Source organism: Synchytrium microbalum (genome assembly GCF_006535985.1).
Source record: "Synchytrium microbalum strain JEL517 chromosome Unknown SmJEL517_scf0004, whole genome shotgun sequence".
NCBI classification, from domain to species: Eukaryota; Fungi; Chytridiomycota; class Chytridiomycetes; order Synchytriales; family Synchytriaceae; genus Synchytrium; species Synchytrium microbalum.
The window spans coordinates 357,670-376,791 of record NW_022158353.1 but is presented as its reverse complement, the minus strand read 5'-3'; the positions used below and the strand labels follow the sequence as shown (position 1 = coordinate 376,791).

Here is a 19,122-nt window from a genome sequence, read left to right as displayed (position 1 = left end):
GCGAGTGGTTCAACTGGTATCAATATCCAAGCAAAATTGATGGAGAGAATGATAGCTGCGAGGAACTGCGATGCGATGTAAAGATAGTTGAGGCACGTGGATAGTGGATTGAGAAGGTCTTGAAGATGATAAATCTAAATAGTTCTGGGTTGAACGTCTCTTCTTGGACGTGTTTTCGGCGTTTGAATCGAGAGTGGTTGAAGGTGGTTGATGCAGATAACACGCATTGAAATAGCGCGAATGTAAGGATGTAAATATGATTTAATGATGCGTTGGCTCAATACGCTACGCGTGCGCCGCAGATCAAACATCTCTTTGCGGTGTAAGATGAGTGAACTAATTCCACCCATTGTAAACGAGGAATTGTAGCAAGATACAGGAGCCACAGTGAGCAAAATAGTCCGGCATCATGTTCATTACGTGACATTAACGCGAAATCGACTGTAATAAAGAGTGATCGCACCCTAAATCCATCCTTTCCTTCCTCTCTTCTCCCAAAAAATTTAAAACCCAGTTAAGTCCGAACAAAACATACATAGCCAGAACTACTCGCTTTCCATTGAAAGATCAGCACAATGGAGCGTAAAGTACTTTGGACGCCTGCTCCTAGCAATGCATCAACGGAGCTTAGCAAGTTTCAAGCTTTTGTTGAAAAGGAGCATTCGGTGCACTTTCGTAAGTCATCACAGAGGAATTGTGGTGCTGTTTCAACAATATATACTAACATTCTAAATCATGTATAAGAATCATACCAGGAGCTGTATCAATGGAGCACAGACAACACCACACAATTCTGGAAAGCCTGTTGGGACTATTGTCGGATCATTCACTCGCAACCTCCGAGCGAGATCCTAGATGCTACAAAGACCATGGATCAAGTGCCCGAATGGTTCAAAGTACACCAACCCTCAATGCTGTCTTGGATCCATTTCGTCGGCGAACTGATTTTGCGTTTTTGTCATCATATAGGGAGCTCGTTTGAACTTTGCCGAAAATATGCTCAAATACCGAGACGACCACGTAGCAATCATATCAACCGGAGAACAATTGACTCCATACTCGCTCACATATGCAGAACTGTATGACAAAGTAGAAAAAGTCGCTAGATCACTTCGGAGATCTGGTGTTTTAGTCGGTGATCGCGTAGCTGCATACCTGCCCAACACGGAACATGCCATAATATGCATGCTGGCCGCTTCTGGTGTCGGGGCAGTGTTTTCAAGTGCGTCCCCAGATTTCGGTGTACAGGGGACGTTGGACAGGTTGGGACAAATTCAACCAAAGCTCTTGTTTTGTGTCGAGTCTGTATACGAGGACGGAAAGCTACAGTCTGAAGTTGGCAAGCTGGTTGATATTGTGAATGGATTGCCGAGTTTGGAAAAGGTTGTGTTTTGTGGAGATGTTGGTGATGATGCTTTGAGAGTGCCTAAATCGTAAGCAATCCATATTCTACTCTTGATTCTTTTTTTGCTAGATAAACTCACACGTTCACCTCGTAGGATGAGCATGGACTCCTTCATACTACTATCCGCAGACGACACTACTCCGTTCAACTTTGAGCAGCTGCCATTCGATCACCCACTTGTCATCATGTTTACCAGTGGCAGTACCGGCAAACCGAAATGTCTGATACATCGTGCTGGTGGACTACTATTACAACATCGAAAGGAACATCTGATTCATACGTCAATGTCACGAAAGGATGTCTTTTTGTATTATACGACAACTGGGTGGATGATGTGGAATTGGCAGGTGTCGGCGCTCGCTGAGGGTTCTACATTAGTTCTCTTTTCTGGGAAGCCGTTTCTGCCAACTCCAGGAGTACTGTTTAAGGTTGTAGAAGATCACAAGTGAGTGCATTGGGAAAAAATACAGGTCGACTTTTTTTTCGCATTTTCCCAAACTGACGCCCCTGTTTTAATATCAGAATCACCAAACTTGGAATCAGCGCCAAGTACATACAATCAATACGCGATGCCGGCCTCACTCCAGCTAAATCATACGACCTGTCTTCCCTCGACACGATATACTCTACCGGCTCGCCCTTATCCTCTGAAGGATTCGATTACATTTACGAATTCATCTCCCCTAACGTAATGGTATCATCCATAACAGGCGGCACAGACATATGCTCCCTATTTGGCGCACCAAACACGAATATACCAGTTATTCGGGGACAAGTGCAGTGCAGAGGACTGGGAATGAGCGTTGACGTGTGGGATGATGAAGGGAAGAGTATTGTGGATTTTCCAGGAGAGCTTGTCTGTACTCGTGAGTACCTAGTGTGATTGAAGAGATTTTTTACATATCGCCTCACCAAAAGTTTTTTAGGGCCAATGCCATGTATGCCTATCGGATTCTTGAATGATTCAGATGGATCAAAGTATCGTGCTGCGTATTTTTACAATCCAAGATTTCCAAATGTGTGGTTTCATGGTGATTATGTGCAGTTGGATTCTGTGTATGGTGGTTTGGTGATGCTGGGTCGAAGGTATGTCAATGCGAAAAATCCCGCCTGAATACAATTTATGGTACTGACACCACTTTGTTTCCAGCGATGGAACATTGAATCCACGAGGTATTCGTTTTGGAAGTGCTGATTTATATACCATTGGTAAGTTCAATATTATTTTATTTTTGCCACCCTTCGAAACGCTGATGAAGTCCGATACTTAGTGGAGGACTTTGTGGAGGTGATGGATTCGCTGGCTGTTGGTCATAAGGCGTCTAACAATGACGAGGTAATGCATGGGCCAGCTCTGAGCAATCCCAATTTTTGCTCACACGAATGTTTTGTTAGGTCGTGGTACTGTTCCTCAAAATTAATCCCAATTTCACATTCTCGCAAGAATTGGTTACTCATATCAAGGAACGAATCAGCAGTCAGCTATCATCAGCGTAAGCACTTTTAGAAACGTATACAACCCTAGCAAAAAAATCTCTAAAGACCACTATATATAGGCACGTCCCTGCAATAATCATGCCAATCGCCGACATCCCCTACACCCTCAGCGGCAAGAAGACCGAAGTTGTCGTAAAACGTCTCCTAGCAGGCACACCACCAGCAACAACTTCCGCCCTCCGAAACCCAGAATCCATCACACACTTTTTAAACCTCGACCTCGACACCCCCATCACATCAACATCATCCAAACTCGCCAACGACAACATCGCAATCGCAATCTCCGAAATGGCAGCAGCAGCTATAAACCAGCCAGCTCTATCAGGACTTGATTTCAGTTTCGCTGAAGCTGGATTTGATTCGCTCACTGTGCTACGAGTCAAGACGTTTCTGAGTGAAAAGTATCAGTATCTGATTGACGCACATGCGTTGTTGCTCTTTGGGACTAGACCGTCGACGCTGTCAAGGGATATTAGGGATGCGGCGTTTAGGAAGAATGATCCTGTTACGACGGATGTGACGGTGTCGAATGAGAAGGCAGGATCTAAGGGGCAGACAGGGTCGTATGAATTGTCGTTGGCGGTTCAGAGACTGGCTGGTGCGTGGGTTGGTGCTGCCTTGTTTCATTTGCCGATTGTGCCAGGGATACTGAGAAGGAGGATATCGTTTGAGCTGAATACGTTGTTTTTGGGAACTGTTGCTCTGACGAGGGAAGGGGAAGCTGTTGATGGTGATAGACTAAGGAAAGCGACGACGAAGCTAGCCCAATTGGTATGGATTCAAACTTAATCTTGAAATTTTTTACTCTGTGTACTCCGTGTACTCACGACACTCAACTTTTTCTTGCTATTAGCATCCCGCACTTCGAACACGCGTCGACTTTCTCGGATCCAAATACGCAAAGAACATTCTCGAGCCCATTGCTCGAGTATTAATGCCAATACAAACTACAGCCGTCCTGAATAACCCAGAAGACTCCTTTAATCTCATCAAAGCCTCTGAAAAGGCCATACACGATATAGCAGCTATTCAAAAGCTCGCAGCACCAACATTCGCAGGCTCGAAACGTATGGGTGTAGTCATCTGGAATGAGACATCGTCGTTTGTGGTGCTTGGACTAAACCACATAAGCTTTGATATGGAGACACGGGAGATATATATCAGACATTTGAAGATGCTGTATCAGGATCCTGATCGGAAGGTAGTAAACCAAGTTTGCGGTCTTGCAAATCCATCTTTTGGAGTCTCAGCTCTTTTTTCGCTAGGACATATATCCAAGCAAACTAATGGATTGGTCCTTCGTATGGGCAGCAGCCAGATCCCATTTTGAACCTCTACCATCCAGGTTCCCTATAACGCGCGTATCCAGTAAATCCCTCATAACCACAAAGATTGACTACTCTATCCTAAGTGTGAGAATCCCACAGGGAGTAGCTGGTGTTGATTTAATGGCTTCATTGCTGGTACTCATGCTGCAAATCATATGGCCTATTACGAATAACAAGAATGAAAGGAGTGTTGGGTATTTGAGTTGTATTAATGTCGCCAAGGAAGGTTACAGGTAATCATGAATGCATCTTCTTACTATTTTTCTTGTTGAGTCGAATCGACCAAAACTCACACTCTGGTTTTTTAAAGCGGCAACGGCCTCATCGAAACATACTCGATCGTTCAAATCCCGGAAACACGCACCCTCCAAGCGCTCCTCGCAGCCTTCAAATCCCGCAAGACATACCTCCTCACCGACCACGTCGCGCATCCACACCGCTACACGGGACACGTATTCATGAATATGCGTATCCGGTCACACTCGGAACCCGACACGTCGCTCAAGAGTCTCAATCGGAAAAAGACATGGCCGATTGTTGCGGGCAGCATGTTTGTGCATTTTGATGTTTGGCCGGGTAGTGATAGGCTTACTGCACAGTTGTTGTTGACGCATGATTTGAAGAAGGGCGTATGTGAGACGCTTGGGAGTCGGTGTCAGCAGACTTTGAGAGAGGTGAGTGCTGCAACGAAAACCCTGTCTTTGGTGGGTGTATAGTGCATCGCACTTGCTTATTGACCAAATTGTTTCCTTTAGTGGGGTTTAAAATCTGAAATCATTATGACGGGAGAACTGCCTGTTTTGGGTTGAGCTTGGATTGTGGTTGTAAGAAGTTGTGAAGTATGGACTGTTGATCTCGGAAAAAAGTGGGACGTTATTTAACGTGAAGTAGTCTGTATTTAAGCAACGTTCGATATTTAAAAGGAGCAGAAAGTCTATGTAAAACATGCCGTATGGTGGTGGTTGCTTTGGCACTGGTTTGGGATGGCTGTTACGCTCATTGGGTTTACGCTTGCAGAACCAAAGAAGAACACGGCATATCAATACTGAATGAACTTTTCATATATTTGAAGCGTTTCAACGCATCATTTTCGCTGCATCTTCATGAAATTACCAGCGATATGATGAAATTAGCAATTGCAAGGGAAGGTGGCAGTGCTTTAACTATCAAACCATACTTGGTCAAGTTCACTCTAGCGCGTCGTACAGCGACCGATAATAATACAAAGAGCCTCAAACACCCCCTAAACCTCCCATACATCCTCGTCGAGAAGAACAGAAAAACCAAAAACGCCACTCAGAAACAACAGCAAAACGTAAGCAAACGTCCGAAAAAGAGAGATAAAGAGCACACAAATTTCCTCCGTGGGTCAAAAATCTTAAACAACTTTAGAAGTGGAGCATCATGGAGAGACGGGTTCTGTGGTCGCCAAAGGCTAGATTTCCCTCAGAGCTTAAACAGTTTCAGGCTTATGTGGAGAAGAGGCATGCCTTGGAGCACTTTTGTAAGTAGTAGCTCTTTGCGCAGAGAATCCGGCTCGCCAACCTTACTGACACCTGCGCACGATGTGTGTCTATAGTGACGTATGAAGAGTTCTGGCAATGGAGTGTCGACAACTTGGATGCATTCTGGAAGGCCGTGTGGGATTACTGCGAAGTGACTCACTCGGCATCTCCATCTGAAGTTTTGCAGACTGGTGTGATGATGGATGAGATACCAGAGTGGTTTAAGGTAGGCGGTTGTATCTCTTTGTTTTATAGATTATACGTGGGCTTTTCATGTACTGATCAAGCTTGTTTTGCACTCGCAGGGCGCACGTCTAAACTATGCCCAAAACATGCTGAAATATCGGGATAACCACATAGCAGTCATTTCAACAGGGGAACAGTTGACTCCACACTCGCTTACATATGCAGAGCTGTATGATCAAGTGGAGAAGGTCGCTAAATCGTTGCGCAAGTGTGGTGTGAAGGTCGGAGATCGTGTTGCTGCATTCCTCCCAAACACCGAATACGCCATAATATGCATGCTGGCTGCTTCTGCCGTCGGTGCTGTGTTTTCAGGTGCATCGCCAGATTTCGGTGTGCAGGGAACACTGGATAGATTAGGACAAATCGAGCCAAAGGTGCTGTTTTGCACGGATACGGTGTTTGAAGATGGAAGACACCAGTCTCAGATTGATAAACTGGAGGTTATTGTGCAGGGATTGCCGAGTCTGGAACATGTAGTGTTTTGCCCTTTTGATGGTGTTATTCCAGAAGAGTCGTTTAAAGTGCCTAAATCGTAAGCATTCCACGTCTGCTCGCTTGGGCTTTTATGCGCAATGAATTCTAACATATTTATCCTTTTTGTAGAATGAGCATGGACGCTTTCATACAACTATCCGCAGAAGACAGCGCTCCATTCTACTTTGAACAGCTACCCTTCGATCACCCACTCGTCATCATGTTTACTAGTGGAAGTACCGGCAAACCGAAATGTCTTGTACATCGTGCTGGTGGACTACTATTACAGCATCGCAAGGAACATCTGATTCATACGTCCATGTCACGAAAGGATGTTTTCTTGTATTATACCACAACTGGGTGGATGATGTGGAACTGGCAGGTTTCTGCTTTAGCTGAAGGTGCAACTCTAGTTGTATTTTCTGGTAAACCATTCTTGCCAACTCCAGGAGTGCTGTTTAAGGTTGTTGAAGATCACAAGTGAGTGCATGGAATCAATCTCCGTCTCTACTTTGACCATAAGAAGATTTTTTGCGTTTACACGCACTGAACACTACCTCCCACCTCTTCAGAGTAACCAAATTCGGAATCAGTGCCAAATACATACAATCAATACGTGATGCAAGCCTCAACCCCTCCGCTTTATACGACCTAAGCACTCTCGACACAGTCTACTCGACAGGCTCTCCACTATCTCCGGAAGGATTCGAATATATTTACGCTTCCATATCATCAACCGTCATGGTAGCATCTATAACAGGTGGCACAGACATCTGCTCTTTATTCGGCGCACCAAACACAGATCTCCCCGTCATTTGCGGTCAGGTGCAATGTAGAGGGCTTGGAATGAGTGTTGATGTATGGGATGAAGAAGGAAACTCAGTTATTGACTCCCCGGGAGAGCTTGTTTGTACTCGTAAGTACCTTAATCGTTCTGGAAAGTTTTCCTTTTGTGCGGCATCTTACAAGTTTTTTAAGGACCAATGCCATGTATGCCAATTGGATTTCTGAATGATTCAGATCACTCAAAGTACCGAGCTGCATACTTTTATAATTCCAAGTTTCCTCATGTTTGGTGTCATGGTGATTATGTCCAGCTTGACTCTGTGTATGGGGGTTTGGTTATGTTGGGTCGAAGGTATGTGAAGTTGATTCAGTGCCAAAAGAACGCATTTCTCAGATACAAACCATGTTACTGATCGCACTCTCTCGCTAGTGACGGCACATTGAATCCTAAAGGAATTCGATTTGGAAGTGCTGACTTATACAGAATTGGTATGGCAGATTTGAGGTTTACTATCTCGCACAGTTCTGATGCATCCGTTTTCTATCACAGTCGAAGACTTCCCAGAAGTATCTGACTCGCTTGCCGTTGGATATAAGAGTCCTAAGAGTGAAGACGAGGTAAAAAATATCGATACACTTTGGAGCCTATATCAATCAAAGCGATCTCACAACGTCATTCTATACAGATTGTCGTACTCTTCTTAAAAATGGAAGCTGCCTTCACATTCTCTCCGGAATTCGGAAACCTGATCAAGCTACGGATTAGAGAACAACTGTCTCCAGCGTAAGTTCAAGCTTGGACTCTTGATAACATGTTCTTAATCGACTTATTTCTCGCCTGAAACGTTTCTCATTAGACATGTCCCAGCCATCGTAATGCCAATCGACGACATTCCATACACATTAAGTGGCAAAAAGACAGAAGTCGTAGTGAAACGGCTCTTGGCTGGAGTACCACCAGCATCAGCCTCTGCCCTCCGAAATCCAGAAGCCATAAAATTCTTTTCCGACTTGCAACTCGATAAAGTCATTTCATCAGCACCAATGGTACCAGCAGACGATGAAATCGCGATGGAGATATCTAAAATGGCATCAACAGTCATCAATCAACCAAACTTGGTTGGTGGTGATTTCTGCTTTGTTGATGCTGGATTTGACTCGTTGACAATTCTACGCGTCAAGATGTATTTAGGTGAACGGTACCGATACCTTATTGATGCTCATGCTTTGCTGTTACCGGGCACAACACCAACGAGTGTCGCTAAAGATATAAGGGAAGCGTCAACTCGGAAGGCTGTGTACGGAGGTGGTAGTAGTGTATTTGAAGGAAGTGATGTCACGTTAACTGAAGCCAAAGGTGTACCGTCTCCATTCTCGATTACAGGTCCAATCGTGCCTGTAGTAGAGTCATCATCGTACGAGCTTTCCTTGTCGTCACGTCGAATGGCTGGAACGTGGGTGTCTGCTACATTCTTGCATCTGCCAATCTTGCCCAACATTCTTCGTTGGAGGGTAGCACACGAGTATTTTGTGCATTATCTGGAAACTTTGCCATTAGCTCGAGATGGTGAAAGTGTAAAACAGGCTCGTTTGACTATGGCGCTGACTAGATTGGCTGAATTGGTAAGTTTTCGTGATCGAGTCGATAGTACTCGGAATGTATCTCATCTTTTTCTTTCTTTGTAGCATCCACCATTACGTACGCGACTTCAACACGTCGGTACTAATATCCTGTCAGAGACTATTGCCAGTCTGATAATGCCGATAAAGACTACTGCTATACTGAATGATCCAGCAGCCTCATTTACTCTGGTCAAAGTGCCCGAGCACCAAATGTATGACTGGAACGCTCTGCACCGTCTCGTCCAGCCCACTCTATCTAAAGGTCGACAAATGATGGTCGCTGTATGGAGTGAAAGCTGCTCGTTTATTATACTTGGAATGGCTCATATGGCTTTTGACATGGAAACACGAGCTATCTACTTTAATCATCTGAAGCGATTGTACAAGGACTTGGACAGAAAAGTATGCAATTTGCCGTCTTCCCCGTTTTGCCTCTATGTTGACTCACCGCTCCTTTTTCAGGATGTTTACCCAACGCGGCTGATGGACTGGCCATTCGTGCTATCTGCAGCTCTAACACGATTCCAGCCATTACCAAACGATACACCCATCACCCGTATAACATCTAAAGTACCAATCCTCACAACAATGGACTACTTTACCATCAATGTCAAGATTCCAAAGGGACAATTGGCTACAGAGATGATGGCTGCTAGTTCAGTCGGAATCTTGAAACTCATTCAGGATTCTACTACTAGTAAGGGCGAGTTCTCTATGGGGTATCTTGGAGTTGCTGATGTTGCTAAGGATGGATATAGGTAAAGCATACTGTCTTGTCAACCAGCATTTTTTTTCACTCTCTTGTGTTATAGTGGAAACGGTACAGTAGAAACATACTCTGTCCTCAACTTGCCAAAGGACATCAACCAACAAGAATGCCTCGCTGTATTCAAAACTCGCAAGACATATGTAGTGCTAGACCACCTCAAGCATATTAGACGATATGCCGGCATGGTGTTTCTCAACTTGCGGGTTCGTTCAACACCAGAACCTGAAATCCAAATGAGATCGCTATGCACAAACAAGATTTGGCCCAACAATGGTGGTTCTCTTTGGATGCATTTTGATATATGGCCTGATTCAGATGTAGTGATGATCTCGTTTTGGGTATCGCATAATCTGAAGGGGGGTTTGCACAAGACGTTGGGTAGTCGTGTTCAGCATTTCTTCCATCAGGTAAAAGATGATTGAGATGTTCAAGGATAGTTTTTTTTGCTGACACGGTTCTTTTTGGTTAAACAGTGGGGAATGAAATCGGATATGACTGTTAATGGCTCATTGCCAGTACTTGGCTGATTAAAAAAATTAGGACCTTTATTTAGATTGGGACACATTCTTAATGGACAGACATCCAGCAGTATTTAAAGGATAGAAAGATGGAACACGTGTAAAACAATGAGAGGAAGAGACTCGTATCTAAGTAATCTTGAGAGACTGTTATTTTATTTTGGTATTTACGTAATAATAAAAGAATTGAAAGACAACCTGCAACGCATTTTGAGTGTTCATAATCAGTTCAACTGAGAGAGCAGTGAAGTTAGTGAGGTGCCATGGAAGGACTTGCCAGTATCCCTTCAGAGTATCAGTTGGGTTGTGTAGTTGGGCACTTAGTACAGTCTGGTCTAGGGCGAATGCAACGAATCACGTGAAAGTACTAGCATTGTGTTGCAGATGCTCTTGATTCTTCTTTACGGCAGTTCCTCATTCTTCAAAACACGGACGCCTGCCTCAAACTAGCACCATTTCAAGTGTTGTTTCTCGCATTGGGAGACTGCAAGGGTGAAAAAGGAGTAACCTCAAAACATAAAGGCACGTCTCGTTTGGGCGTCTTTCCCCTCGTCTGCCATATTTTGCTCCTGTTTTGCTGAATACACAGCTGTCCAACAAGAAACGGACAGGGATTGGTGCAGAGGGGATATAGAAACAGGATCCAGGCCTCCAGTCCAGCACCGGTAAGTATAGATAGCATGGCCGCCTGCTCACCATCATTCTACATAATACCAATTGTCGTTTTAGTAAGCGATTCGGCCAACTTACTCACCTTTTGTTTTTCTTCGCTGTAGGCCACGAAACGGCTCAAGCAGCTATGCCATGGAGGAGAATCGAATTATTCATCGCCCATCCACGCCTCTGCATGGCATATCTTTCCCAGCAAGATACTGACATCAAGTGTAGTAGCTCATCAACCAAGTTACTTTTGCCCATGGAGCATAAAAACTGAATGGACCTAGGACTATGACTCATCCCACCGTCAACAGATGGCATCTGCAACTAGTGGCGATTCGCACGAGATGCCATGCATCGTGCCTCAAACACTCTTCCCCATCGTGATCTATAGCCATCCAATCCGCAAGACCGCGGTTGGTGGTTGTGTCTTAGGGTCTCTTGGCTTCTGGCTGAGATGATGCCATGCAAAGCGAGGTGGCGTAAAGGCATAGAGTGGATCCACGTTTACGTGGTTGGCTGGTACTGCTGGTAGCTAGACCATAAAATCACCAAGTACCGGAATTTGGGTAAGTGTATTTGAGTTATATTGATATCTCAACATTGCTTTTTTGAACATAGGTAATGCAGCCAATGCCGGTCCCAAAAGACATCGTTTCAGTCGTTCTTTAGTGAGTGTCTTCCCTTCCTCGATTGAATCTCTGCCAAAGATGCAGTTTCACAGGGCGGATTGCTTGCCTAGCCTTACCAATAGTATATCCACAGCATCTTCACTCACAAAGTGCGACATTGCCAGTGGTTATTGTATCGGATGCACTGCTACTGTAGTCCCAGTCAGTGCCATTACTACGTGGTGACAGATACCAAAACACGAGCATATTCAAGGTGGATGATTTTATAACCGACACATCCGATGCCAGGTTGCCTAACTCCTTTTGCAGCACTTGGTCCAAGTATTTCAAACCCACATAAAGTCTTTTCAGTTTAACACGACGGTTCTACGTCCTTGAGCAACTACTTTACCACCTTCACGATATTCTACGTAGTCTTGCAAGACTACATAGTTCGACCGTTGTGGGTCTTTTTGAATAATTCATAGTATGCGGTAGCCCTTAAGCCAGGCGATACTATAGGCAAGATAGCTCTTGTGCCGGGAATTTTGGGCATCTCGTTACCATCTTCATCTAGCAAGATGACTTCTTCTACTTGGCCGCTCACAGGTGTATACTCGATTGCGGTATTGGCAGTAAGGATGGTTGTAGGTGCGAATTCAGTTACCAATGAAACCCACATAAGTTCGGTCTGCAAAAAGAGTAGCAATTAGTCACTCCATCGTAAAATAATCAGCAGACCAAATCGCATTCCTACCTGTGACCATTTAGCCCGTATAGAAGCCTTTGGAAACAGACACCAAGACTCCAAGCCGCCATAAAAGCGGCAGGCGTCACTATTTCACCAACTAGAATAACTATAGCTATATTATCGACTACTCGAGCTCCATCGATGGCGTCTCGTACTAGTGTCAGTATGCTGGGAGTGATGTGCACGTTTCGTACACCGGCATCTAATGACTTTATATAACCTTTCGAGGGAGTGGTTTCCATGGCTGCATCAGGTGGAGGTAACAACAGAGTTGATCGTACGTATGGAGGCATTAGATACAGTTGAAGTTGCGTATAAAAATGTAGGTGCTGATGAACTAATCTCCCATGCTTGTTGTTCTTTCTGAAGGCGCATTTTTGGCGTTTGACATACATGACTTGCAACCGAGGGAGTGGTTAAACGTTCGCGAAGATACTTTAAATACTATCTTAAATATTTTAAGAGTCACATGTCACCTCTTCAAGCTACAAATACACTCCAATATTCCGACTTGAATAGTTTATGATATAGGAAGTCCCTCTGCTACAACAGCTTCAGCCCGTATACCCCACTATAGGAATGTGTAATGTTAACAACAGCTTCACAAACCGACACACTTCCAAACAATGATTATACAAAGCAACATACCGATTCCAAAACATCCAAATACCGTCCAACCAGCGTATCTCTAACATCCTTCTTAATCCACCTCGACTTCATAATCGTAGCAGAAATCCGTCCCTCATTAGGAAAAATATCAAAATGCGCCCACACCATCCCCTGACTACTAGGCCACGTAGCCTGTGATATATCCCTCACATGCTGATCCCTCGGATGATGCTCACCATCATGAGTCCGCATATTCAAAAACACATGTGACCTATACTTGTTGATATTCCTATCTGGCACAAAATACGTCTTGCGTTCCGAGAAGGATTGCAGTGCTTCATCTAGCGTCAAATCACGGAATGGGATATTCAAGATATGGTATGTTTCGGCGAGTCCGTTACCGCTGTATCCTGGTTTAATTACGCCGAGGAGAGAGCAGAAGCCGATTGTTTCAGAGTCTGGGAGTGTGCTGGCTGGACGTAGGATTTGGAGGAGGCCGGTTGCGAAAGCTCCAATCATCGTTTCTGGGTGTGCGAGACGGGCCTCGAGTGTAAAGTAGTTTACGGATATTTGGGGTGGGATTAGACCACGCATTTTGAAGATGGGGATGTCGTTTGGTAGAGTTGGTAGGCTATTAATTTTCAATACAACATGTTAGTAAGACGAGGTCAACCCCACCAGCAAAAAGGACATCCCAGGACAAACTTATGTTTGATATCAAACTCACCGACGTGTAGATTCCTCCGTCATCAATTTACGGGTTAGGATACGATGTACTGGAATGTCCTGTGTAAGGGAGAGCGAGGGAGATTTGAGTTAGATTTAAAAACCTTGTCGATACACGCAAAAAAACACCAGGAAGTAGCCTTTGCAAACTAAAATCAACCCAGCAGCACAACTCCACAACAAAACACCCAAACCAACCACCATACCTTACGATCCAAATCCTCATAAAGCATCTTCAAATGCTCCTTATACAACCGATGAGTCTCCAACTCAAACACCATATGTGACATCCCCAAGTATGCGAAACTAACTGTGGGACATACAACCACCACCAACATGGTATTCAATCTCGACAAGTCATACTTTAAGATTCTTTGCAGCTTGGTGTGATCAAACATGACTTTTTCAGATACTGTGATGATTTTGTGTCCTTTGGCTTGAATCACGGCATAGTTGGTCATGCTTCCGAAATTTTGGGCGATTACTTGTGGGAGGCCGAATACGCCGCCGTAGAGTTGACGACTCCGGAGGACTGGATGCTGGTAGGGAATGTGTGGGTTAGATGGTCTGAATCATTAACCGTCCTTAGCGAGGCTTCTTTTGCAATTGCTGTTTGTCTCACCTTTTGACAGAGCAACTCGCATGCCTTGTCCAATCGTGGGATGTCAATCGACTTTGTTATGTCCGGTTGGAATCGGTAGATGAACTATGAAACGAAAATAAAGGTCAAAAAAGGCAACCCGATTAGGCACGAACAGCATATACAAGCAAAACGTCTCACGACATGTACTATACCTGAATATTGAATTCATAAATGATTCGACGACGATAATGGTTGATGATCGCACCAGCAAGAGGTATCGGGATCTCTTGATCGATATAAACAGCCACACATCGCTGTGCAGTCTGCGGCACCTCATAGACTGAACCAGTAGTGAATTCTTTGCTTTCATCAGCGTTCTGTGCATCTCGAATAGCTTTGGCAATAGTGCTAGGTTTCGTGTCAGGTTCCAGCAGCATCATAGCATCAGTGCGATATTGATGTTTGTTGCGCAAGTAGAATACAAGTCTCATGACACTGAATGAGGTAAATCCAGCTTGGAGGAGGTCGAAATCGTTACCACGTAAACGAGAATTTCCGATTAATGTGGCGCAGAATTGAGAGATGTCGTGTGCTAGAGCGTCGTTTGTGTCTAGTTCTGTGCCGGATGCTTCCATCGAGTCGTCAATTACTTGGTCGGCTACTTTCTGCAGTTTGGCGAGATGGCGTTTATATGAGACTGTCATTGGGAATGCGTCCATGTGTTTGCTGATGTGTATGTAGGCATTGGTTACCCCAGCTTGTTGGATTGCTTGTCGAGCCTGTACCAATACTATATCCACGGCATCACCACTCACTAAGTGGGACATTGCAAGTGTCGTTGTATCAGAAGCACTGCTACTGGAATCTCGTGGACCATTACTATGTGGTGACGTATACAACAGCACAAGCATATTCGACGTGGATGATTTCATAACCGCTACATCCGATACGAGATTGCCTAACTCCTTTTGTAGTAGCTGATCCAAGTATTCCAAATCCACATACAGTCCATTGAGTTTAACACGACGGTTACTACGACCCTTGGGAACCAATTTACCACCTTCGCGATATTCTACGTAGTCATGCAAGACTAGCATGGTTCGACCGTCGTGCGTCTTTTTGAATGATTCTGAGGTTGATGAGTTGAGAGCACCATAGTATCCGGTAGCCATTAAACCAGGAGAGACAATGGCCAAGATGGCTCTTGTGCCGTGGATTTTAGGTAGCTCGTTACCATCTTCATCTAGCAAGATGACTTCTTCTACTTGGCCGCTTACAGGTGTATACTCGATGGCTGTATCGGCCGTAAGGACAGTTGTAGGTGCGAATTCAGTTACAAATGAAACCCACATAAGTTCAGTCTGCAAAGAAAAACACAGTCAGCCACTCTGACGTAACAAGACTCCAACAAATGACTTTCGTACCTGTGACCATTTGGCTCGTATAGTGGCCTTTGGAAACAGACTCCTAGCCGCAATTAAAGCAGCAGAGGTCACCATTTCACCCGCCAGAGTGACTATATCTACATTATCGAATACTCGAGATCCATCGATGGCATCTCGTACTAGTGTCAGTATGCTAGGAGTGATGTGCACGTTTCGTACACCAGCATCTAATGACTTTATATAACCTTCCGAAGGAGTGGTTTCCATGGCTGCATCAGGTGGAGGTAACAACAGAGTTGATCGTACATATGGAGCATTAGATACAGTTGACGTTGCGTATAAAAATGTGGGTGCTGATGCCAGGTCACGTAGGGCGTATTGCTTTAGAGCAAATGCAGGTATAGATAATGGAGCACCGTGTGCGATTGTCTTCATTTTGATGACGGTTGATTTCGGGATTCCTAACATAGGACAAGATTTAGTTTGAAGAGCAACTTCGTCATACCATGATTCCTGTTTTCCTGTACCTGTAGTTCCAGATGTATGAGTGATCCAAGCATACAGCGGGATCATATCAACAGATTCATTGTACGTCTAGATCAAACATAAGTCAGTGGACATTACCAAAGTTGCATAGATTTTCTTTTTATTACGTACCTGTTGGGAGACTTGAGAAATGTCGACAGACAACACTCCGGGCATATCAACTGGGGTTCCCAGAGCCGAATACACCATGACATGGATATCAAGTCTTTCTGCAAGTGCCTTCCGTGTGGAGGAGCTCCAATCCTTGTTAAAAACACATGCTGTGCCTCCAATCAACCATATGGCATAGACACCCAAGACAAAGTCAATCTCTGCGGTTACATGCATCCCGTAAACCCGCATGATCTTGTTGGTGGACGATATCCTCTCTCCATCCTTGATGTTGTCGGAATGGGAAGTATTGCAATTGATCAACAATTGTGCTATCTGCCGAATCAACTGCCAAGCTTGCGAGTAGGATATAGTCCTGTTGCCGGCTTTGAGGAATGTCAAATCAGGCTCTTCACGAGCTACTTGGATGAGGACTTCGAGCGGTGTCTGCATTTTTGTTCAGCTCCGAAGGTTTTTCTAAAAAGTTGGAATAGTGAGCTATCCGTTCCAGCGGTCGCTCTGCGATGATATCGTGAGAAGCAGGAGTTAGTGCATGGGTATAGACTTACTGCCTCAAAATCGTTGATCTGGTTACTTTGCCAGTGGAGTTTCGTATGGTAGATTTTTAGGGTTGTCTGATGCTGGATGAGTCGGTAGTAGTGACGTGGATGCCTTTTTCAAAACAAACGGGCAATCCAGCTGATCCAACGTATAGAATTTCAGGTGACCTCTCTCCGCGCCAGTAGCTGCAATACTCTCCCAGCTTTTGTATTGATTTTCTGGTTGTTTGACGGTTTGTGTAAGGTTGCTTACGTTGAATGTCCAGCATGCAAGACATACACATCCGCAAATCAAAGTAATGACAGGACTCATCATCACCATCTGACTTGAGAGTAGAGCATAGCAGTTGCTACTTCATCGACTGCTTGTTTTTTGTTTCTTGATCTTTGATCTCTTGATGGTCTTGATCGGCGACACTTGTCGAGGAGCATTCGGAGCAATTTAGCACTTTACTACGCGTCTGGAATCTAATTAACTTGAAACAATCTTCCACCATGTCAATGTCACGTCCTTCATTCAACCTACCTTCCATTGTCATCAAAATCTATGTCACACTATCGCCGCGGCAACATCCAAAGCTTTTGCATCAAGAGACCTTCTTGAAAGATGCAAGAAGTGATAATGCGAGTCCAGAAGCTGCTTAGAAAGGTCCCTGCTTCAGAAGACAGGCAAGTTTCTATGCTGAGCAGCTTCTTAAACTATCATTGTCAAAACATATTTGAATACTCAACCAACATCGTTCCTTGCTTGATTCATGTAGGATCTCAAAGGATATCGCTTCAATCAAAACTGTAAGAACTGTTCATGCTCTTTGGCTAGGTGCTTTGCTTATTCATTCGACAAAGCTTAGCTCCTGACATCTAATGACGATTTAACTCCTTTATTGAATCGTCTTGGAGCTGCTATGGCAGACACCCAAGATCCCGCTATTCGAATCATTATATATCGACTTCTAGTGCTCTTCTTCACCCTCCCACTACGAGAGTCCTTGCCAGCAAATCATATTGAACAAGCATTGACTATCTTTACGCATGGTGTTGATCGGGGAGAGGACCAGGTCGCTGTTGGCTGTACATCCATGTTGGAATTGCTCAACTTTGTCAGTCGAGCTCAGTCTGGAAAGAGCACCATGAGAGCTGTACGTATAAGATGTAGATGTTTTTTTGACTGGGTATCTTATCTCAATTCTGTGACTTCACAGGCACTACAGTTACTTTCTCGATTACTTCACAAGTGCAAGCCAAACAAGAAAATTGCTTCCACTGAAGCTACTTTATTGGCTTTGGCAGATCGCCTATACTATGGAACTGGTATCCAGCCGTATCGGCTCTAGTTGTTTTTGCGCTAACACCAACATTAATTAGACGTTGAATGCCAACTACTACTCATCAAGATTCTATTCCAATGTGTTCCCAAGGATTTGGACAAGGTCGCTTCAGTTGCTTTGATTGATCGATTGGGATTCGACTTGTCAAAGGTAACAAAGTGAGAATCACCCATTTATGTGAGTAATGAATGATTCACCTTACGCAATACCCTGTGTAGATCCGTGCGGCAAAGTTTGGAGAGGACGCTCGTGCGCAAGTAAACGCCGTCAATCAAAGTCGTGATGAGGATCCAACAAGGTTGTACTCGCCAGGTCATTGCTCTTTTATCGCTTTTCCTCTCTAATATGAATCATTTTTGGTAGGCCTGTTTCTCTCAAAGTCGTCACTGTATTATTCGCCTCGGACAAGCCAGAATTAGAGTTGGTATGTTGTTCTGTCGATGAGGGTTTTCAGATTTCAGACATTACCAATAATATTAAAATTTTGTAGAGACATGAGACCTTAAATGGAGATGCTTGGCTGGACTTGAATGTTGAAACTGTTACTTGTACGTGGAAGGATATGGCCGTAAGTAATCAACAAGGTCGAAGACAGTTCTATTGCTGACACTTATTAGCTTATAGATAGACAGTCGATACGAGAGCATTACAGAATGGTCTTATGCTCCAGATATGACTTATGTCAAGTTTTCATACCGAGATCCACAAGCTCAGAAAGTGAGAAGTCTACAAGTGGTGTTTGAGCGTCCTGATCTGGGTATGCTTTGATATTGTGGTCACTTTTCTACGCTTCGCTGCTAATTGATATTCTATTAGAACGAGTTGTAGAGAAGGTGTTCACAAGTCACAATGTATCGGTACGATATCTGACTTATTTGAATCAAGTGGCATTCATTCACGTCCATACTTTTTTCTTTGCAGTCCAAGAAGCGGCCAAAAGCTTCAGTAATATTTCGACCAACAGCACTATCACAAGTACAACAACAGCCAGCAGCACGACCACCAGAACTACGAAAGTCTGATGTGCCAAAGAGAGCTCCTCATACACTAACACCAAAGACTGGTATGCGACATCGATCGTTACCCACATCATTCTCACCTGAAGGTGAAACTGATGGTGATGGT

General features: G+C 44.3%; 4 protein-coding genes across 4 annotated transcripts; 2 read left to right on the top strand and 2 right to left on the bottom strand.

The window, feature by feature from the left end:
* Positions 1–575: 575 nt before the first annotated feature.
* On the top strand, positions 576–5,039 carry SmJEL517_g01203 (uncharacterized protein; the record flags this gene model as incomplete). Its single annotated transcript, XM_031167131.1, has 14 exons — positions 576–675; positions 745–896; positions 970–1,433; positions 1,500–1,850; positions 1,928–2,271; positions 2,332–2,491; positions 2,556–2,614; positions 2,677–2,741; positions 2,801–2,898; positions 2,962–3,673; positions 3,756–4,103; positions 4,168–4,463; positions 4,541–4,904; positions 4,986–5,039. 14 exons carry the CDS (start codon positions 576–578, stop codon positions 5,037–5,039), a joined length of 3,567 nt encoding a protein of 1,188 aa, XP_031026921.1.
* A 314-nt stretch (positions 5,040–5,353) lies between these two features.
* On the top strand, positions 5,354–10,160 carry SmJEL517_g01202 (uncharacterized protein; the record flags this gene model as incomplete). Its single annotated transcript, XM_031167130.1, has 15 exons — positions 5,354–5,545; positions 5,623–5,734; positions 5,810–5,961; positions 6,041–6,513; positions 6,585–6,935; positions 7,028–7,371; positions 7,434–7,593; positions 7,672–7,730; positions 7,792–7,859; positions 7,928–8,025; positions 8,099–8,864; positions 8,928–9,266; positions 9,327–9,622; positions 9,677–10,040; positions 10,107–10,160. 15 exons carry the CDS (start codon positions 5,354–5,356, stop codon positions 10,158–10,160), a joined length of 3,828 nt encoding a protein of 1,275 aa, XP_031026920.1.
* A 1,704-nt stretch (positions 10,161–11,864) lies between these two features.
* SmJEL517_g01201 (uncharacterized protein) lies at positions 11,865–12,463 on the bottom strand (the record flags this gene model as incomplete). Its single annotated transcript, XM_031167129.1, has 3 exons — positions 11,865–12,110; positions 12,177–12,203; positions 12,269–12,463. The coding sequence occupies 3 exons, from the start codon at positions 12,461–12,463 to the stop codon at positions 11,865–11,867; spliced, it is 468 nt and encodes a 155-aa protein (XP_031026923.1).
* A 227-nt stretch (positions 12,464–12,690) lies between these two features.
* On the bottom strand, positions 12,691–16,562 carry SmJEL517_g01200 (uncharacterized protein; the record flags this gene model as incomplete). Its single annotated transcript, XM_031167128.1, has 9 exons — positions 12,691–12,741; positions 12,819–13,410; positions 13,507–13,565; positions 13,712–14,044; positions 14,128–14,211; positions 14,301–15,449; positions 15,513–15,934; positions 16,001–16,067; positions 16,131–16,562. The coding sequence occupies 9 exons, from the start codon at positions 16,560–16,562 to the stop codon at positions 12,691–12,693; spliced, it is 3,189 nt and encodes a 1,062-aa protein (XP_031026922.1).
* Positions 16,563–19,122: the final 2,560 nt, after the last annotated feature.